The sequence below is a fragment of the Ranitomeya imitator genome, chromosome 4, assembly GCF_032444005.1.
Source record: "Ranitomeya imitator isolate aRanImi1 chromosome 4, aRanImi1.pri, whole genome shotgun sequence".
NCBI classification, from domain to species: domain Eukaryota; kingdom Metazoa; phylum Chordata; class Amphibia; order Anura; family Dendrobatidae; genus Ranitomeya; species Ranitomeya imitator.
In genome coordinates, this window is record NC_091285.1 from 680,673,706 (window position 1) to 680,692,168 (window position 18,463).

The following is an 18,463-nucleotide window of genomic DNA, read 5'->3' on the forward strand; positions in this document are numbered from 1 at the left end:
AATAAAGGATAGATTTTTAGGATATTTTTCTTTTCTTTGGGGATTTTTTCTGTGAGTCTAGTTTGATTTACCCCAAGTGTATACTTTTTGACTGTGAGAGATTAGTTTGCCTCCTTATTGTGCATCTTGAAACAGCCACACTGTTAGTTTTCAGAGAGTCCTGTATTCCAGCTGATGTAATTTGTGGGTTTTTCTTTGCATCCCAAACATTTTTCCTGGCAGTTGTGGATGACATTTTTGTGGTCTACCTGACCGTGGTTTTGTTTGTTGAGAGCCCCTGGTTTTCCATTTGTTAATCACAGTGTGAACGCCGCTGACTGGCATTATCAATTCCTTGGATATCTTTTTTTTATCCCTTTCCTGTTTTATACAGTTCTACTACCTTTTCCCGTAGATCCATTGACCATTCTTTTGCTTTCCCCATGACTCACAATCCAGAAACATCAGTGACTGGATAAAAGATGCAAGAATCTGTCTGGATCCCAGAAATTCACTGAACTTTTATGCACACACACTGATTACAAGCAAACAGGTCACAGGTGAGGATGTTACCTTTAGAAGCCATTCACACCCATTTGTGTCAACCTCTGTGCATGTTATCATGCCAAAATCACCAGGGTACGTGAACTTTTGATCACGATCATTTGGATGTTTCGGGTTGTCATTGTGATTTAAAAAGAGAAAACACAGTAGTTTGACAATAAATGGCTTCACCCAACCACTAACCATGAGTGGAGAAAAAGTGTTGGTGTTATCATTCATATTCTCTGAAAAAAAGGACAAGAAAGCAAAAATTCTGTATCTATCTATTACACATACACAAATGTATGTATAATATATACAGTGGGTACGGAAAGTATTCAGACCCCTTTAAATTTTTCACTTTGTTTCATTGCAGCCATTTGGTAAATTTAAAAAAGTTAATTTTTTTTCTCATTAATGTGCACTCTGCCCCCCATCTTGACTGAAAAAAACAGAAATGTTTGCATATTTATTGAAAAAGAAAAAGTGAAATATCACATGGTCATAAGTATTCAGACCCTTTGATCAGACACTCATATTTAAGTCAGATGCTGTCCATTTCCTTGTGATCCTCCTTGAGATGGGTCTACTCCTTCATTGGAGTCCAGTTGTGTTTAATTAAACTGATAGGACTTGATTTGGAAAGGCGCACACCTGTCTATATAAGACCTCACAGCTCACAGTGCATGTCAGACCAAATGAGGATCATGAGGTCAAAGGAACTGGCCAAGGAGCTCAGAGACAGAATTGTGGCAAGGCACAGATCGGGCCAAGGTTACAACGAAGCATTTCATTGTTGGACGAAGCATTTCATTGCGAAACGTGCGTTGGGTGTGGTGGACGCCTGGATCCTCTCTACCTCTATTGGTAATGTATGCTCTTAGATTCTAGATATGCATTGGAAAATGGCCAAATAATGTGTGCCGACTCTCTTATCGGCCTTATACCTTTTTACTTTAATATTTTCACTTATAGAATGTCACTGCTTATGTTGATTTATTTTATTTGTATGCTATTTATTACATTTTATAGCATAGTATTGGTTTATACTGAGTGAATTACACCACTGGGTGTTTTTTTATGCATACTAGTCAGCATTTTATTACCTTTTATATACATACACTTATATCTTGGATTGTTTTGTTTCAAGGTTTGTCCACCTGTTTTTTTTTTTTATGTGAATTTTTTTTTTTAATTTTGTGAGTCTCACCTGTTATGTATACCGATTTTTACATGACCTTTCTGGTCTTAATTTATTAAATTAAAAATAAATACATATTTTCATAGTATCAATTGCTTTTGTGTGGAGCCTTTTTCTAGTTTGTAGGTGTGTATATAAGGCACAGATCTGGCCAAGGTTACAAAAGAATTTCTGCAGTACTCAAAGGTTCCTAACAGCACAATGGCTTCCATAATCCTTAAATGGAAGAAGTTTGGAACCACCAGAAGTCTTCCTAGACCTGGCCGTCCAGCCAAACTGAGCAATCGTGGGAGAAGAGCCTTGGTGAGAGAGGTAAAGAAGAACCCAAGATCACTGTGACTGAGCTCCAAAGATGCAGTAGGGAGATGGGAGAAAGTTCCACAAAGTCAACTATCACTGCAGCCTCCACCAGTCAGGCCTTTATGTCAGAGTGGCCCGACAGAATCCTCTCCTCAGTGCAAGACATATGAAAGCCCGCATAGAGTTTGCTAAAAACACATGAAGGACTCCCATTGTGATGAGGGAACCGCCGCCATCTTGGATGGGCATACTAACAGAGATTGGCGTGATTCCATTTTGTCTCCTGGTCACAGGTCTGCAGAGAGGAGTGCTCCTGGCCCCCACCTTTTCCAATGAATAAAGTTCCTATTAGTATGGTAATGGGCTGAGCTCAGTGTAGAATGCAGAAGGTACTTCAAAGCTCAGTGAGGAAGCCACACCAGCAGGGGGCTTGGAAATGCTTGGGGCTTAATTAAAGCATGTATGTCAAGTGGCCACAGGATACACATCTGTTATGGCCGTCCAGTCGAACCGTCTCCAACATGGAATCATGAATTATGGACGCATCGTCCGAGGTACCGGCTCATAAAAAAAATATTCCCCTCACCCTAAAGAAATTGCGCATCTGACAGTGCGACTCCCGGGCCCGTGGGAGGTCTGAAACCCGAGATATAGAGATAAGCCTCTCACAGCGGCCAAATGGGTCCAGATTTGATCCCTGTACGACCGGCAGAACAAACCACAGGCGCTGGTGCTGCCCGTGTACTGATCCGATCATCCTGACAGAAGTTATCCCATTTATTAGATATTGAAATAAATCTTGCAGGGAGGCAGAGGGGTGGAGATTGCTAAGCCCACCCAGCTACAGGGGGAGGGGCATAGAAGGTTTAAGAGCCAAGGACACTTGGAGTGGGTCTCACTTCACAGAAGAAGATGATGATGATATCTTAAGGAACAGGGTATGCCAGCCAGAGGGGAGCAAGCACACGCTTTCTGGAGGCTGCCCGGCAACTAAGTTTTGGACCTGCGGAAGGCTGAGCCCCCCCCCCCCTCCTGGCTTCCACAAGCGACCTCCAACCTGGTAAATTGACCTACAGCTTTATACCTTTTAAGCCTTGTATTATTATTGTTATATTGTACTCTGACTGTAACTCTTTATATATTGTGATTGTATATTTCTTGTAATTACCTAGTGCGCCCTTAAGGCAATTAAATCATAAATTAATTTTGGGCTGATCCTTTTACTGATTGCAAATCTTAGAATACCCAGCGTGGGTAACAGGGCAGTCTCTTCGGCGGCCATTTGCTCTAGGTGCAGTTCCCTTACTGACCTGAGACAAAGGGGGCGCCGGAGAGCTGTGCCTGTGTAGTGACGTCACGGATTGGTGACGTGGGAGGAACGGGTTATCCTTCACACCCATACTATGAGAAATAAGATTCTCCGGTCTGATGAGATGAAGATAGACCTTTAGGTGATAATTCTAAGCGGTATGTGTGGAGAAAACCAGGCACTGCTCATCACCTGCCCAATACAATCCCAACAGTGAAGCATGGTGGTGGCAGCATCATTCTATGGGGGTGTTTTTCAGCTGCAGGGACAGGACGACTGGTTGTCATTGAAGGAAACATGAATGCGGCCAAGTACAGAGATATCCTGGATAAAAACCTCGTCCAGACTGCTCTGGACCTCAGACTTGGCCGCAGGTTCACTTACACCAAGATAATGACCCGAAGCACGCAGCTAAAATAACAAAGGAGTGGCTTCAGAACAACTCTGACCATTCTTGACCGGCCCAGCCAGAGCGCTGACCTAAACCCAATTGAGCATCTCTGGAGAGACCTGAAAATGGCCGTCCACCAACGTTCACCGTCCAACCTGACGGAACTGGAGAGGATCTACAAGGAAGAATGGCCGAGGATCCCCAAATCCAGGTGTGAAAAACTTGTTGCATCATTCCCAAGAAGACTCATGGCTGTACTAGCTCAAAGGAGCTTCTACTCAATACTGATCAAAGGGGCTGAATACTTATGACTGTGAGATTTCAGTTTTTCTTTTTTAATAAATTTGCAAAAATTTCTACATTTCTGGGTTTTTTAAGTCAAGATGGGGTGCAGAGTGTACATTAACCCCTTTACCCCCAAGGGTGGTTTGCACGTTAATGACCGGGCCACTTTTTACAATTCTGACCACTGTCCCTTTATGAGGTTATAACTCTGGAACGCTTCAACGGATCCCAGTGATTCTGACATTGTTTTCTCGTGACATATTGTACTTCATGATAGTGGTAAAAATTCTTTGATAGTACCTGCGTTTATTTGTGAAAAAAACAGAAATTTGGCGAAAATTATGAACATTTTGCAATTTTCCAACTTTGAATTTTTATGCAATTAAATCACAGAGATATGTCACACAAAATACTTAATAAGTAACATTTCTCACATGTCTACTTTACATCAGCACAATTTTGGAACCAAATTTTTTTTTTTTGTTAGGGGGTTAAAAGTTGACCAGTAATTTCTAATTTTTACAACACCATTTTTTTTTTTTAGGGACCACATCTCATTTGAAGTCATTTTGAGGGGTCTATATGATAGAAAATACCCAAGTGTGACACCATTCTAAAAACTGCACCCCTCAAGGTGCTCAAAACCACATTCAAGAAGTTTATTAACCCTTCAGGTGTTTTGCAGGAATTTTTGGAATGTTTAAATAAAAATGTAAATTTTTTGTGAAAAAAAGTTAAATGTTCTTCAGCTCCAATTTGTTTTATTTTACCAAGGGTAACAGGAGAAAATGGACCCCAAAAGTTGTTTTACAATTTGTCCTGAGTACGCTGATAGCCCATATGTGGGGGTAAACCACTGTTTGGGCGCATGGGAGAGCTCGGAAGGGAAGGAGCGCCGTTTGACTTTTCAATGCAAAATTGACAGGAATTGAGATGGGACGCCATGTTGAGTTTGGAGAGCCACTGATGTGCCTAAACATTGAAACCCCCCACAAGTGACACCATTTTGGAAAGTAGACCCCCTAAGGAACTTATCTAGATGTGTGGTGAGCACTTTGACCCACCAAGGGCTTCACAGAAGTTTATAATGCAGAGCCGTAAAAATAAAACAAATTTTTTCCCACAAAAATTATTTTTTAGCCCTCAGTTTTGTATTTTCCCGAGGGTAACAGGAGAAATTGGACCCCAAAATTTGTTGTCCAATTTGTCCTGAGTGCGCTGATACCCCATAAGTGGGGGGGATCCACTGTTTGGGCGCATGGGAGGGCTCGGAAGGGAAGGAGCTCCATTTGGAATGCAGACTTAGATGGAATGGTCTGCAGGTGCCACATTGCGTTTGCAGAGCCCCTAATGTACCTAAACAGTAGAAACCCCCCACAAGTGACACCATTTTGGAAACTAGACACCCTAAGGAACTCATCTAGATGTGTTGTTAGAGCTTTGAACCCCCAAGTGTTTCACTACAGTTTACAACGCAGAGCCGTGAAAATAAAAAATCTTTTTTTTTCCCCCACAAAAATTATTTTTTAGCCCCCAGTTTTGTATTTTCCCTAGGGTAATAGGAGAAATTGGACCCCAAAAGTTGTTGTCCTATTTGTCCTGAGTACGCTGATACCCCATATGTTGGGGTAAACTCCTGTTTGGGCACACGGGAGAGCTCGGAAGTGAAGGAGCACTGTTTTACTTTTTCAACGCAGAATTGGCTGGAATTGAGATCGGACGCCATGTCGTGTTTGGAGAGCCCCTGATGTGCCTAAACAGTGGAAACCCCCCAATTATAACTGAAACCCTAATGCAAACACACCCCTAACCCTAATTCCAACGGTAACCCTAAACACACCTCTAACCCTGACACACCCCTAACCCTAATCCCAACCCTATTCCCAACTGTAAATGTAATCTAAACCCCAACCCTAACTGTAGCCCCAACCCTAACTGTAGCCCCAACCCTAACCCTAGCCCTAATGGGAAAATGGAAATAAATACATTTTTTTAATTTTTCCCTAACTAAGGGGGTGATGAAGGGGGGTTTGATTTACTTTTATAGCGGGTTTTTTAGCGGATTTTTATGATTGGCAGCCGTCACACACTGAAAGACGCTTTTTATTGCAAAAAATATTTTTTGCATTACCACATTTTGAGAGCTATAATTTTTCCATATTTTGGTCCACAGAGTCATTTGAGGTCTTGTTTTTTGTGGGACGAGTTGACGTTTTTATTGGTAACATTTTCGGGCACGTGACATTTTTTGATCGCTTTTTATTCCGATTTGTGTGAGGAAGAATGACCAAAAACCAGCTATTCATGAATTTCTTTTGGGGGAGGCGTTTATACCGTTCCGCGTTTGGTAAAATTGATAAAGCAGTTTTATTCTTCGGGTCAGTATGATTACAGCGACACCTCATTTATATCATTTTTTTTATGTTTTGGCGTTTTTATACAATAAAAACTTTTATACAGAAAAAATAATTATTTTTGCATCGCTTTATTCTCAGGACTATAACTTTTTTATTTTTTTGCTGATGATGCTGTATGGCGGCTCGTTTTTTGCGGGACAAGATGACGCTTTCAGCGGTACCATGGTTATTTATATCCGTCTTTTTGATCGCGTGTTATTCCACTTTTTGTTCGGCGGTATGATAATAAAGCGTTGCTTTTTGCCTCGTTTTTTTTTCTTACGGTGTTTACTGAAGGGGTTAACTAGTCGGACAGTTTTATTGGTTGGGTCGTTACGGACGCGGCGATACTAAATATGTGTACTTTTATTGATTTTTTATTATTTAGATGAAAAATACATTTCATCTAAATAAAAAAAAAAATCAATGGGAATAATTTTTTTTTTTTTTTTTTTTTTTACACATCTGGAAGAAATTTTTTTTTACTTTTTTATTTTGTCCCAGGGGGGGACATCACAGATCAATGATCTGACAGTTTGCACAGCACTCTGTCAGATCACTGATCTCACTTACAGTGAAGCTTCACAATGCCTGCTCTGAGCAGGCTCTGTGAAGCCACATCCCTCCCTGCAGGACCCGGATCCGCGGCCATCTTGGATCCGGGCCTGGAGCAGGCAGGGAGGTAAGACCCTCGCAGCAACGCGATCACATCGCGTTGCTGCGGGGGGCTCAGGGAAGCCCGCAGGGAGCCCCCTCCCTGCAGGAATCTTCCCTATACCGCCGGCACATCGCGATCATCTTTGATCGCGGTGTGCCGGGGGTTAATGTGCCGGGGGCGGTCCGTGACCGCTCCTGGCACATAGTGCCGGATGTCAGCTGCGATAGGCAGCTGACACCCGGCCGCGATCGGCGGCGCTCCCCCCGTGAGCACGGCCGATCGCGTATGACGTACTATCCCGTCGGTGGTCATAGGGGCCCACCCCACCTCGACGGGATAGTACGTCTGTCAGAAAGGGGTTAATGAGAAAAAAATGGAACTTGTTTGAATTTATCAAATGACTGCAATGAAACAGAGTGAAAAATCAATGGGGTCTGAATACTCTCAGTGCCCACTGTGTGTGTGTATATGTATGTGTGTGTATATGTATGTATATCTATCTATCCTATCTATCTATCTATTCATTCATCTCATATCTTTCCATCTGTATGGGCTCTTTTTCTGTTTATCACATAAGTATCTTTTTATCTCCTACGTTTCTAATCCTGGGGTCCAAACGATGGGATCTTCATCTCTCGGCAGCCATACAGGAAATGAGTGGAATGGAGGTAGAACGTGCCACCGCCGTTCCCAACCTATTGGAGATAACAATGCCCCACTCTGCTGATCAGTGCAGGTCCTAACGCTCGGACCCCCACCAGTTGACAAGTCATTGCCAGACAACCCTTTAAGGCCCCCATACACAAATTTGGCTTAACTCAACAATTTCAGCAGGACCAGACGGACATCTGATGTGAATGGACCGCCTGATTGCTCTACCCCAGCTTCATCTATGTCAGTGGTCGCGCCTCTTGTTTTCGCCTTGATGTGTGCTGAGTTGCTGACACGCATCTTTCCCCTGAAGACAATGGTTGTGCTTCTGACGATGCCGTTAATACTTTAAATGACGTGGTCTCATGGAAGCAAGAAACCTGCCATGCAGCAATCTCCGAAAGAGGCATTTACAGATAGTGCTCCGTATGGTGTGCGCCGCTCCTGGTGCCCACTTGTCCCCAGTGATGCCATCTCGTGGTGGTATCTCCATGTCCATGGAAGTCAGATCTATCATAATATGAAATAAATTAATACAATTCGTAAACTTTGTAAAGAGAAAAAATCAAAACGTCAGAGTTGCCTTTCTGTCACCACAACACTGGGGAAAAAAAAGGCAAAAGAAAGCAATAAAAACAGTGTGTCTGACCCCAGATGGTACTGACTCGGCAGTAACTGGCATGTCTCCTCAGCGCCCCTCTGCTCACCGTGCGGCTTGTTCCCGCTTCTGCCAGTCTGCCTAATACCTCATTACATGTGGCATTTACTTACGGGGGTGGCCGGACTCAGAAGGGGTAGATTCCTGCAAAGTCCTGCAGAGATTAGGTTCCCCGGCCTTTATTAGACGGCTCTAGGACGAACGTTTGTGCCTATATGTTTACTACCGTTCATGCGTCCCACTTTTGTTCCATTTACTGTTACTGACCCGGCTTGTTGTTTACCCGTCCTTTCTGACCTCTCTGCACTGACCTCAGCTCTGTTTACTGATCCTTTGCTGTCTGCCCCAACCTTGGACCCAGGGCTGTGGAGTCGGGAGTGTGAGTCGTGGAGTTGGAGCCCATTTTGCTGGAGTTGGTGTCATGGAAATTGAGGAGTCGGAGGTTTGGATTACCGACTCCACAGCCCTGCTTGGACCGTCTGACCACACTTTTGTCTTTGCCTTGATGTACCACAAACCAGTGCCTCCGACCCTCCAGTCAGGTGCTGCGGTCCCGGGGACTGCCCCGGAGTGGTACCTGATGACTACCTGCAACCAAGCGTAACTTCACCACCCGAGGCTCTAGGGAAAACCAGGTAGTCGCTTAGGCTACTTTAACACATCAGTTTTTTTGCTGTCAGGCTCAATCTGGCGAATTTCTAAAAAAAAAAAATGGATCCGTCGCAAATTGTGAAAAATTGATGCGACGGATATGTTTTTTCGCTGGATTTTTTATCTTTGTAATTGCACTGACCTGGGAATCATTTTGCCAACGGACAATGAACACCGTAGAAACAAAAAATTGCAGAATTTTGTTCTTTTTTTCTCAATTTCTCTGCACTTTGGAATTTTTTTTCCGCTTTACCAGCACATCACATGGTAAAATGGATGGTGCCATTCAAATATACAACTGGTCCTGTAAAAACACAAGCCCTTGTACAGCTGTGTGGGTGAAAAAAAAAATGATGGGCCTTGAAAGCAAGGGAGGAAAAAATGAAAATGCAAAAAAACGGAAAATCGCCATGTCAGGATGAGGTTAACGTCTTGAGAGAATTTTTTTTTTCGTTAACTTTTTTTCCGCTAAATGCAAAATTACCGTAAGCAGCTTTCTATATAGTCTTCATTAAAAAAAATCCGACCATTTTGCTTCCGAAGATTCAGTGCAACTCTTACACATAGCTGGCTGTGCTGCTGTTTCTGACAGATCTGGAAACATTACTCTTGGCAGTATCTGCTCTGCGTTACTCACAGAGGTCATGGGGAGAGGGTCTCCGTCACGCAGGCTGTGCTTCAGTGTGGAGAGAGAGAGAACAAAAACTATAGCAAACTGCGGGGGTGGGAATCCAGTCACATTCCTCAGCATCAGACTCTGCAGGGGAGGGAATCCAGTCACACTCCTCAGCATCAGACTCTGCGGGGGAGGGAATCCAGTCACACTCCTCAGCATCAGACCCTGTAGGGGTGAGAATCCAGTCACACTCCTCAGCATCAGACTCTGCAGGGGAGGGAATCCGATCACACTCCATCAGACTCTGCAGGGGAGGGAATCTAGTCACTCCTCAGCATTAGACTCTGCGGGGGTGGGAATCCAGTCACACTCCTCAGCATCAGACTCTGCAGGGGAGGGAATCTAGTCACACTCCTCAGCATCAGACCCTGTAGGGGTGAGAATCCAGTCACACTCCTCAGCATCAGACTCTGAAGGGGAGGGAATCCGATCACACTCCATCAGACTCTGCAGGGGAGGGAATCTAGTCACTCCTCAGCATTAGACTCTGCGGGGGTGGGAATCCAGTCACACTCCTCAGCATCAGACTCTGCAGGGGAGGGAATCCAGTCACACTCCTCAGCATCAGACCCTGTAGGGGTGAGAATCCAGTCACACTCCTCAGCATCAGACCCTGTAGGGGAGGGAATCCAGTCACACTCCTCAGCATCAGACCCTGTAGGGGTGAGAATCCAGTCACACTCCTCAGCATCAGACTCTGCAGGGGAGGGAATCCAGTCACACTCCTCAGCATCAGACCCTGTAGGGGTGAGAATCCAGTCACACTCCTCAGCATCAGACCCTGTAGGGGTGAGAATCCAGTCACACTCCTCAGCATCAGACTCTGCAGGGGAGGGAATCCAGTCACACTCCTCAGCATCAGACTCTGCAGGGGAGGGAATCCAGTCACACTCCTCAGCATCAGACTCTGCAGGGGAGGGAATCCAGTCACACTCCTCAGCATCAGACCCTGTAGGGGTGAGAATCCAGTCACACTCCTCAGCATCAGACTCTGCAGGGGAGGGAATCCAATCACACTCCATCAGACTCTGCAGGGGAGGGAATCTAGTCACTCCTCAGCATTAGACTCTGCGGGGGTGGGAATCCAGTCACACTCCTCAGCATCAGACTCTGCAGGGGAGGGAATTTAGTCACACTCCTCAGCATCAGACTCTGCAGGGGAGGGAATCCAGTCACACTCCTCAGCATCAGACCCTGTAGGGGTGAGAATCCAGTCACACTCCCCAGCATCAGACTCTGCAGGGGAGGGAATCCAGTCACACTCCTCAGCATCAGACTCTGCATGGGAGGGAATCCGATCACACTCCATCAGACTCTGCAGGGGAGGGAATCCAGTCACACTCCTCAGCATCAGACTCTGCAGGGGAGGGAATCCAGTCACACTCCTCAGCATCAGACTCTGCAGGGGAGGGAATCCAGTCACACTCCTCAGCATCAGACTCTGCATGGGAGGGAATCCGATCACACTCCATCAGACTCTGCAGGGGAGGGAATCCAGTCACACTCCTCAGCATCAGACTCTGCAGGGGAGGGAATCCAGTCACACTCCTCAGCATCAGACTCTGCAGGGGAGGGAATCCAGTCACACTTCAGCATCAGACTCTGTAGAGGAGGGAATCCAGTCACTCCTCAGCATTAGACTCTGCGGGGGAGGGAATCCAGTCACACTCCCCAGCATCAGACTCTGCAGGGGAGGGAATCCAGTCACACTCCTCAGCATCAGACTCTGCAGGGGAGGGAATCCAGTCACACTCCTCAGCATCAGACTCTGCAGGGGAGGGAATCCAGTCACACTCCTCAGCATCAGACTCTGCATGGGAGGGAATCCGATCACACTCCATCAGACTCTGCAGGGGAGGGAATCCAGTCACACTTCAGCATCAGACTCTGCAGGGGAGGGAATCTAGTCACACTCTTCAGCATCAGACTCTGCAGGGGAGGGAATCCAGTCACACTTCAGCATCAGACTCTGTAGAGGAGGGAATCCAGTCACTCCTCAGCATTAGACTCTGCGGGGGAGGGAATCCAGTCACACTCCCCAGCATCAGACTCTGCAGGGGAGGGAATCCAGTCACTCCTCAGCATTAGACTCTGCAGGGGAGGGAATCCAGTCACACTCCTCAGCATCAGACTCTGCAGGGGAGGGAATCCAGTCACACTCCTCAGCATCAGACTCTGCAGGGGAGGGAATCCAGTCACACTCCCCAGCATCAGACTCTGCAGGGGAGGGAATCCAATCACTCCTCAGCATCAGACTCTGCTGGGAGAGGGGATCCAGTCACACTCACCATCAGACTCTGCAGGGGAGGGAATCCAGTCACACTCCCCAGCATCAGACTCTGCTGGGAGAGGGGATCCAGTCACACTCACCATCAGACTCTGCAGGGGAGGGGATCCGATCACACTTTTCAATAACTCAGTATCAGGGGGTCTAAAAATGATTGAAGGAATAAAAGTGTCTTCCGCTTGGAAAGTATCTGTCTTCTGATTCTAGGCTTAGATGACCAGGAGGAGAGCGCTCTTATCAATATCCTGACTTCTTCCATACGACAGGCAGCAGAAGGGACGGCTCCAATAGGCAGAGGACCTATGAGGAAGGTAGGTCAGCGAGCCCCAGGGGGTGTACTTAGAGGACCCATGCCAGCGAGTTCCCACTGACTGATATAGTAGCCAGGGCACACAGCTGTGAGGAAGCTGGGTAGGGCCTTGTTCACACATTGTTTTTTTGATGTTTTTTTCATGGGGAAAGAAACAATTGTTATACAGTAAAGGCAAAATCTTACAGCAGGATTGTGCTCATTAACTGAAAATACAGATTCCACAACAACCACAAGACTGATTCCATCACCAGTCAGTATAACGGTGCTGACCTTACGCTGTGTGTAGTTACTGAGCACAATCCTGCTGACGGGCACTTTAAGTTTCTAAAATCTCATTCACACACAGGTTCGTTTCCTTTTTTTTTCTATTTTATGACCTGTGGTGCGTTTTTTTTTTTTTTTATAAATGAAGCGTGAATTTTTTTTTTAGCGTTTTTGCTGCACAAATGTGCGAGCACCAAAAAAAATAACAAGTTCAAAACCTATACATCAAAAATGCGCATAATTTCCGTTGCTTTTTTTTGGTCATAGTCTGCATTTGTCATGAAGTAAAAGAAAGGACCAAACAAACCTTGGTGTTTACTTGTGTATTTTCCGATTTTCTCTTCTGTGCCGATTTCAGGTTTCACAGCATGGTAATTTGTGCAGAGATTTTTATGTGGGTATGGTTCAGAATTCACAGCGTCTTGCCTAACAGCAGGGACACAATCTGTCGCACCAGTTCAAGACTGGGCCATATTTCTCCTATTACTAACCAAGCACTTTTTTGGGTTTGGTCTTACATACTTTATTAATAAGTCTAAAAAAGTGTTTTTGTTTTGATATTCTACGAATTTTCATCTTATTTGCGATAAATGGGTTTTAATTGTTCACACTTTTTTAATGAATCACTAAGAATATTTTAATGGGACACTGTCACCTGAATTTGGAGGGAACAATCTTCAGCCATAGGGGCGGGGTTTTCGGGTGTTTGATTCACCCTTTCCTTACCCGCTGGCCGCAATATTGGATTGAAATTCATTCTCTGTCCTCCGTAGTACATGTCTGCACCAGGCAATCTTGCCTTGCGCAGGCATGTACTATGGAGGACAGAGAATGAACTTCAATCCAATATTGCAGCCAGCGGGTAAGGAAAGGGTGAATCAAACACCCAAAAACCCCGCCCCTATGGCTGAAGATTGTTCCCTCCAAATTCAGGTGACAGTGTCCCTTTAAGTTGTTTTCCTCTTTCAGTGGAAACTATTTTTATATATTGAACATTTTTTTTTTTCAATGGCAGGTTTTTTTTTAATTTATGTATTTTTTTTTTCGTTTGTTTGAACATACTGTGCATACAATAATATTATTTTTTACTTCTGATTTTCCCTGTATCTAGGGTTGGTATCTCAGGGAAAATTCAGCCTCCTTGCTGCAAAGCAGAGTTAATTGTGTTTCCTTAGACCCAGCAGCTCCTGCTGCCTCCATGCAGCCAAAATTCACGCGATGACTCGATGAGGAGGAAGCACAGTCAGTGCTCCCCAATCTTTATATACAACACTTCTTTTCGATCAGAAAGGCAAACCTGATAATAAACTATCTCTGCCTTCTCTGGAGTCTGGCTGTATCGTACAGCTGTACCCAACGCCCCAGCTGCACAATCTACTGTAAACTGCGCACTCTGCAGTGACAGTTTAGTATGTCACTGCAGAGTAAGGTGTGGACCGTTTAGAATGTCACTGCAGAGTAAGGTGTGGATAGATTATAATGTCACTGCAGAGTAAGGTGTGGACCGCTTAGAATGTCACTGCAGAGTAAGGTGTGGATAGATTATAATGTCACTGCAGAGTAAGGTGTGGACCGCTTAGAATGTCACTGCAGAGTAAGGTGTGGATAGATTATAATGTCACTGCAGAGTAAGGTGTGGATAGATTATAATGTCACTGCAGAGTAAGGTGTGGACCACTTAGAATGTCACTGCAGAGTAAGGTGTGGACCGTTTAGAATGTCACTGCAGAGTAAGGTGTGGACCGCTTAGAATGTCACTGCAGAGTAAGGTGTGGATAGATTATAATGTCACTGCAGAGTAAGGTGTGGACCGCTTAGAATGTCACTGCAGAGTAAGGTGTGGACCGTTTAGAATGTCACTGCAGAGTAAGGTGTGGACCGTTTAGAATGTCACTGCAGAGTAAGGTGTGTACCGTTTAGAATGTCACTGCAGAGTAAGGTGTGGACCGTTTAGAATGTCACTGCAGAGTAAGGTGTGGACCGTTTAGAATGTCACTTCAGAATAAGGTGTGGACCGCTTAGAATGTCACTTCAGAGTAAGGTGTGGACCGTTTAGTATGTCACTTCAGAGTAAGGTGTGGACCGTTTAGTATGTCACTGCAGAGTAAGGTGTGGACCGTTTAGAATGTCACTGCAGAGTAAGGTGTGGATCGTTTAGAATGTCACTGCAGAGTAAGGTGTGGACCGTTTAGAATGTCACTGCAGAATAAGGTGTGGACCGTTTAGAATGTCACTGCAGAATAAGGTGTGGACCGTTTAGAATGTCACTTCAGAGTAAGGTGTGGACCGTTTAGTATGTCACTGCAGAGTAAGGTGTGGACCGCTTAGAATGTCACTGCAGAGTAAGGTGTGGGTAGTTTAGAATGTCACTGCAGAGTAAGGTGTGGACCGTTTAGAATGTCGCTGCAGAGTAAGGTGTGGATCGCTTAGAATGTCACTGCAGAATAAGGTGTGGACCGTTTAGAATGTCACTGCAGAGTAAGGTGTGGATAGATTATAATGTCACTGCAGAGTAAGGTGTGGATAGATTATAATGTCACTGCAGAGTAAGGTGTGGACCGCTTAGAATGTCACTGCAGAGTAAGGTGTGGACCGCTTAGAATGTCACTGCAGAGTAAGGTGTGGACCGTTTAGAATGTCACTGCAGAATAAGGTGTGGACCGTTTAGAATGTCACTGCAGAATAAGGTGTGGACCGTTTAGAATGTCACTGCAGAATAAGGTGTGGACCGTTTAGAATGTTACTGCAGAGTAAGGTGTGGACCGTTTAGAATGTCACTGCAGAATAAGGTGTGGACAGTTTAGAATGTCACTGCAGAGTAAGGTGTGGGCCGTTTAGAATGTCACTGCAGAGTAAGGTGTGGACCGTTTAGAATGTCACTGCAGAGTAAGGTGTGGACCGTTTAGAATGTCACTGCAGAATAAGGTGTGGACCGTTTAGAATGTCACTGCAGAGTAAGGTGTGGACCGTTTAGAATGTCACTGCAGAGTAAGGTGTGGACCGTTTAGAATGTCACTGCAGAGTAAGGTGTGGATAGATTATAATGTCACTGCAGAGTAAGGTGTGGACCGTTTAGAACGTCACTGCAGAGTAAGGTGTGGATAGATTATAATGTCACTGCAGAGTAAGGTGTGGATTGTTTAGAATGTCACTGCAGAATAAGGTGTGGACCGCTTAGAATGTCACTGCAGAGTAAGGTGTGGACCGTTTAGAATGTCACTGCAGAGTAAGGTGTGGATTGTTTAGAATGTCACTGCAGAGTAAGGTGTGGATTGTTTATAATCTATCCACACCTTATTCTGCAGTGACATTCTAAACAATCCACACCTTACTCTGCAGTGACATTCTAAACAATCCACACCTTACTCTGCAGTGACATTCTAAACGGTCCACACCTTACTCTGCAGTGACATTCTAAGCGGTCCACACCTTATTCTGCAGTGACATTCTAAACAATCCACACCTTACTCTGCAGTGACATTATAATCTATCCACACCTTACTCTGCAGTGACGTTCTAAACGGTCCACACCTTACTCTGCAGTGACATTATAATCTATCCACACCTTACTCTGCAGTGACATTCTAAACGGTCCACACCTTACTCTGCAGTGACATTCTAAACGGTCCACACCTTACTCTGCAGTGACATTCTAAACGGTCCACACCTTATTCTGCAGTGACATTCTAAACGGTCCACACCTTACTCTGCAGTGACATTCTAAACGGTCCACACCTTACTCTGCAGTGACATTCTAAACGGCCCACACCTTACTCTGCAGTGACATTCTAAACTGTCCACACCTTATTCTGCAGTGACATTCTAAACGGTCCACACCTTACTCTGCAGTAACATTCTAAACGGTCCACACCTTATTCTGCAGTGACATTCTAAACGGTCCACACCTTATTCTGCAGTGACATTCTAAACGGTCCACACCTTATTCTGCAGTGACATTCTAAACGGTCCACACCTTACTCTGCAGTGACATTCTAAGCGGTCCACACCTTACTCTGCAGTGACATTCTAAGCGGTCCACACCTTACTCTGCAGTGACATTATAATCTATCCACACCTTACTCTGCAGTGACATTATAATCTATCCACACCTTACTCTGCAGTGACATTATAATCTATCCACACCTTATTCTGCAGTGACATTCTAATGTCACTGCAGAGTAAGGTGTGGACCGTTTAGAATGTCACTGCAGAGTAAGGTGTGGATTGTTTAGAATGTCACTGCAGAGTAAGGTGTGGACCGCTTAGAATGTCACTGCAGAGTAAGGTGTGGATAGATTATAATGTCACTGCAGAGTAAGGTGTGGACCGTTTAGAATGTCACTGCAGAGTAAGGTGTGGACCGCTTAGAATGTCACTGCAGAGTAAGGTGTGGATAGATTATAATGTCACTGCAGAGTAAGGTGTGGATTGTTTAGAATGTCACTGCAGAATAAGGTGTGGATAGATTATAATGTCACTGCAGAGTAAGGTGTGGATAGATTATAATGTCACTGCAGAGTAAGGTGTGGACCGCTTAGAATGTCACTGCAGAGTAAGGTGTGGGCCGCCTTATGAGCAATCCAAACGTAGTTCAGGCTATGTGCACACCGATTTTTTTTTTTTTTTTTTTAAATGTGACTATCAAAACTGACAAGTTTTCTTAGTGAATATCACTTTGGGAAGCTCTCCCTCTCTGCAGAGTTTTTGGTGGAGCTTTCCATCCCCTGTAGAGGTGTTGTATTGTGTTTTGGAAGAGCTTTTTTCGTTCTGAACTGTTTCTTGCAGCCTTTTTATTGGATGGTGCCTAGTTTGAAGTATTTTTCCATCCATCTGCTTCAAAGAACTAACGCATGCATCCTTTTTTTTTTCTAAAGCTGAGGGACAAAAAGAACTGCTCAATAATCTGAAAATGTGAACAGCAAAGTGTTTTTTTTACAATACAGATAAACAGGAAGAGGCTTTCAAGCTATTTTTAAGCTGTTTTTGTTTAGGTGCTTAACTCTGTGTGCACATAACCCTAAGGGTATGTGCACACGATGCAGATTTAGTGCAGAATTGGTGCAGAACTGCAGCAGATTTTTCTGCTGCAGAAACGCAGCAGAACTGCACAGTGACTTACAGTACAATGTAAATCAATGTGAAAAAAAAAGCTGTGCACATGGTGCAGAAAAATCTGCGCAGAAACGCTGCAGATTTCAAAGAAGTGCACGTCGCTTCTTTTGTGCACTTCTGCAGCGTTTCTGCGCAGATTTTTCTGCACCATGTGCACAGCTTTTTTTTTCACATTGATTTACATTGTACTGCGCAGAAACTGCATCAAATCTGCAGATGCAGATTTAGTGCAGAAAATACTGCACCACATTTCCTACGTGTGCACATAGCCTAAAGGTGAGGAGGGCAACATAAAACATTAGAAACAAACCTGGAGAATGGCAGCCTGTTTTACTATGGGAAATAAAGCCGGACTTTGCACTTGCATGACTGATAAAAGCTGTCAAAAACGGATCCAGACATGATAAAAGAGCAGCTGCTTGTAAGGACTTGTCTCCGCTTCCTAATTCCCTAAATTTTAGTAATTAAAGTATATGACACTTTTGATAGTGTCTACATCGGCAACATAGTTTGCAAAAAGTCTTGTTGAAATGACAACGGCCATTTGTCATTTTAGATCCTGTCTGCGAAAGATAAGAAGACTCACTCTGAGGATAGGCTACGACTGAGCCGCCACATGATCTTAACATTACCCCATCTCCTGGCCAAGGTACCACCGTCTAGATGATGAGGGTGAACTATAATACAGGTTATTAGATAACCTAAGAGAAGTTCCTGGTGATTCTTGGTGGAACTGTGTGCAGTTTTTGCATCTCGTTTCCTTTAAAGTGCGCCACAAACCACAAGTGC

The 18,463-nt window shown here is 44.6% G+C and overlaps 1 protein-coding gene across 1 annotated transcript in view; it reads left to right on the top strand.

Moving 5' to 3' along the window:
- The window catches only part of STAG3 (STAG3 cohesin complex component), a 125,935-nt gene that overhangs the window by 62,305 nt on the left and 45,167 nt on the right, over positions 1–18,463 (top strand). The window contains exons 15-16 of the mRNA XM_069762503.1: positions 12,193–12,296; positions 18,231–18,323. Coding sequence (XP_069618604.1) covers positions 12,193–12,296; positions 18,231–18,323 — 197 coding nt within the window. The remainder of the gene's footprint in view (positions 1–12,192; positions 12,297–18,230; positions 18,324–18,463) is intronic.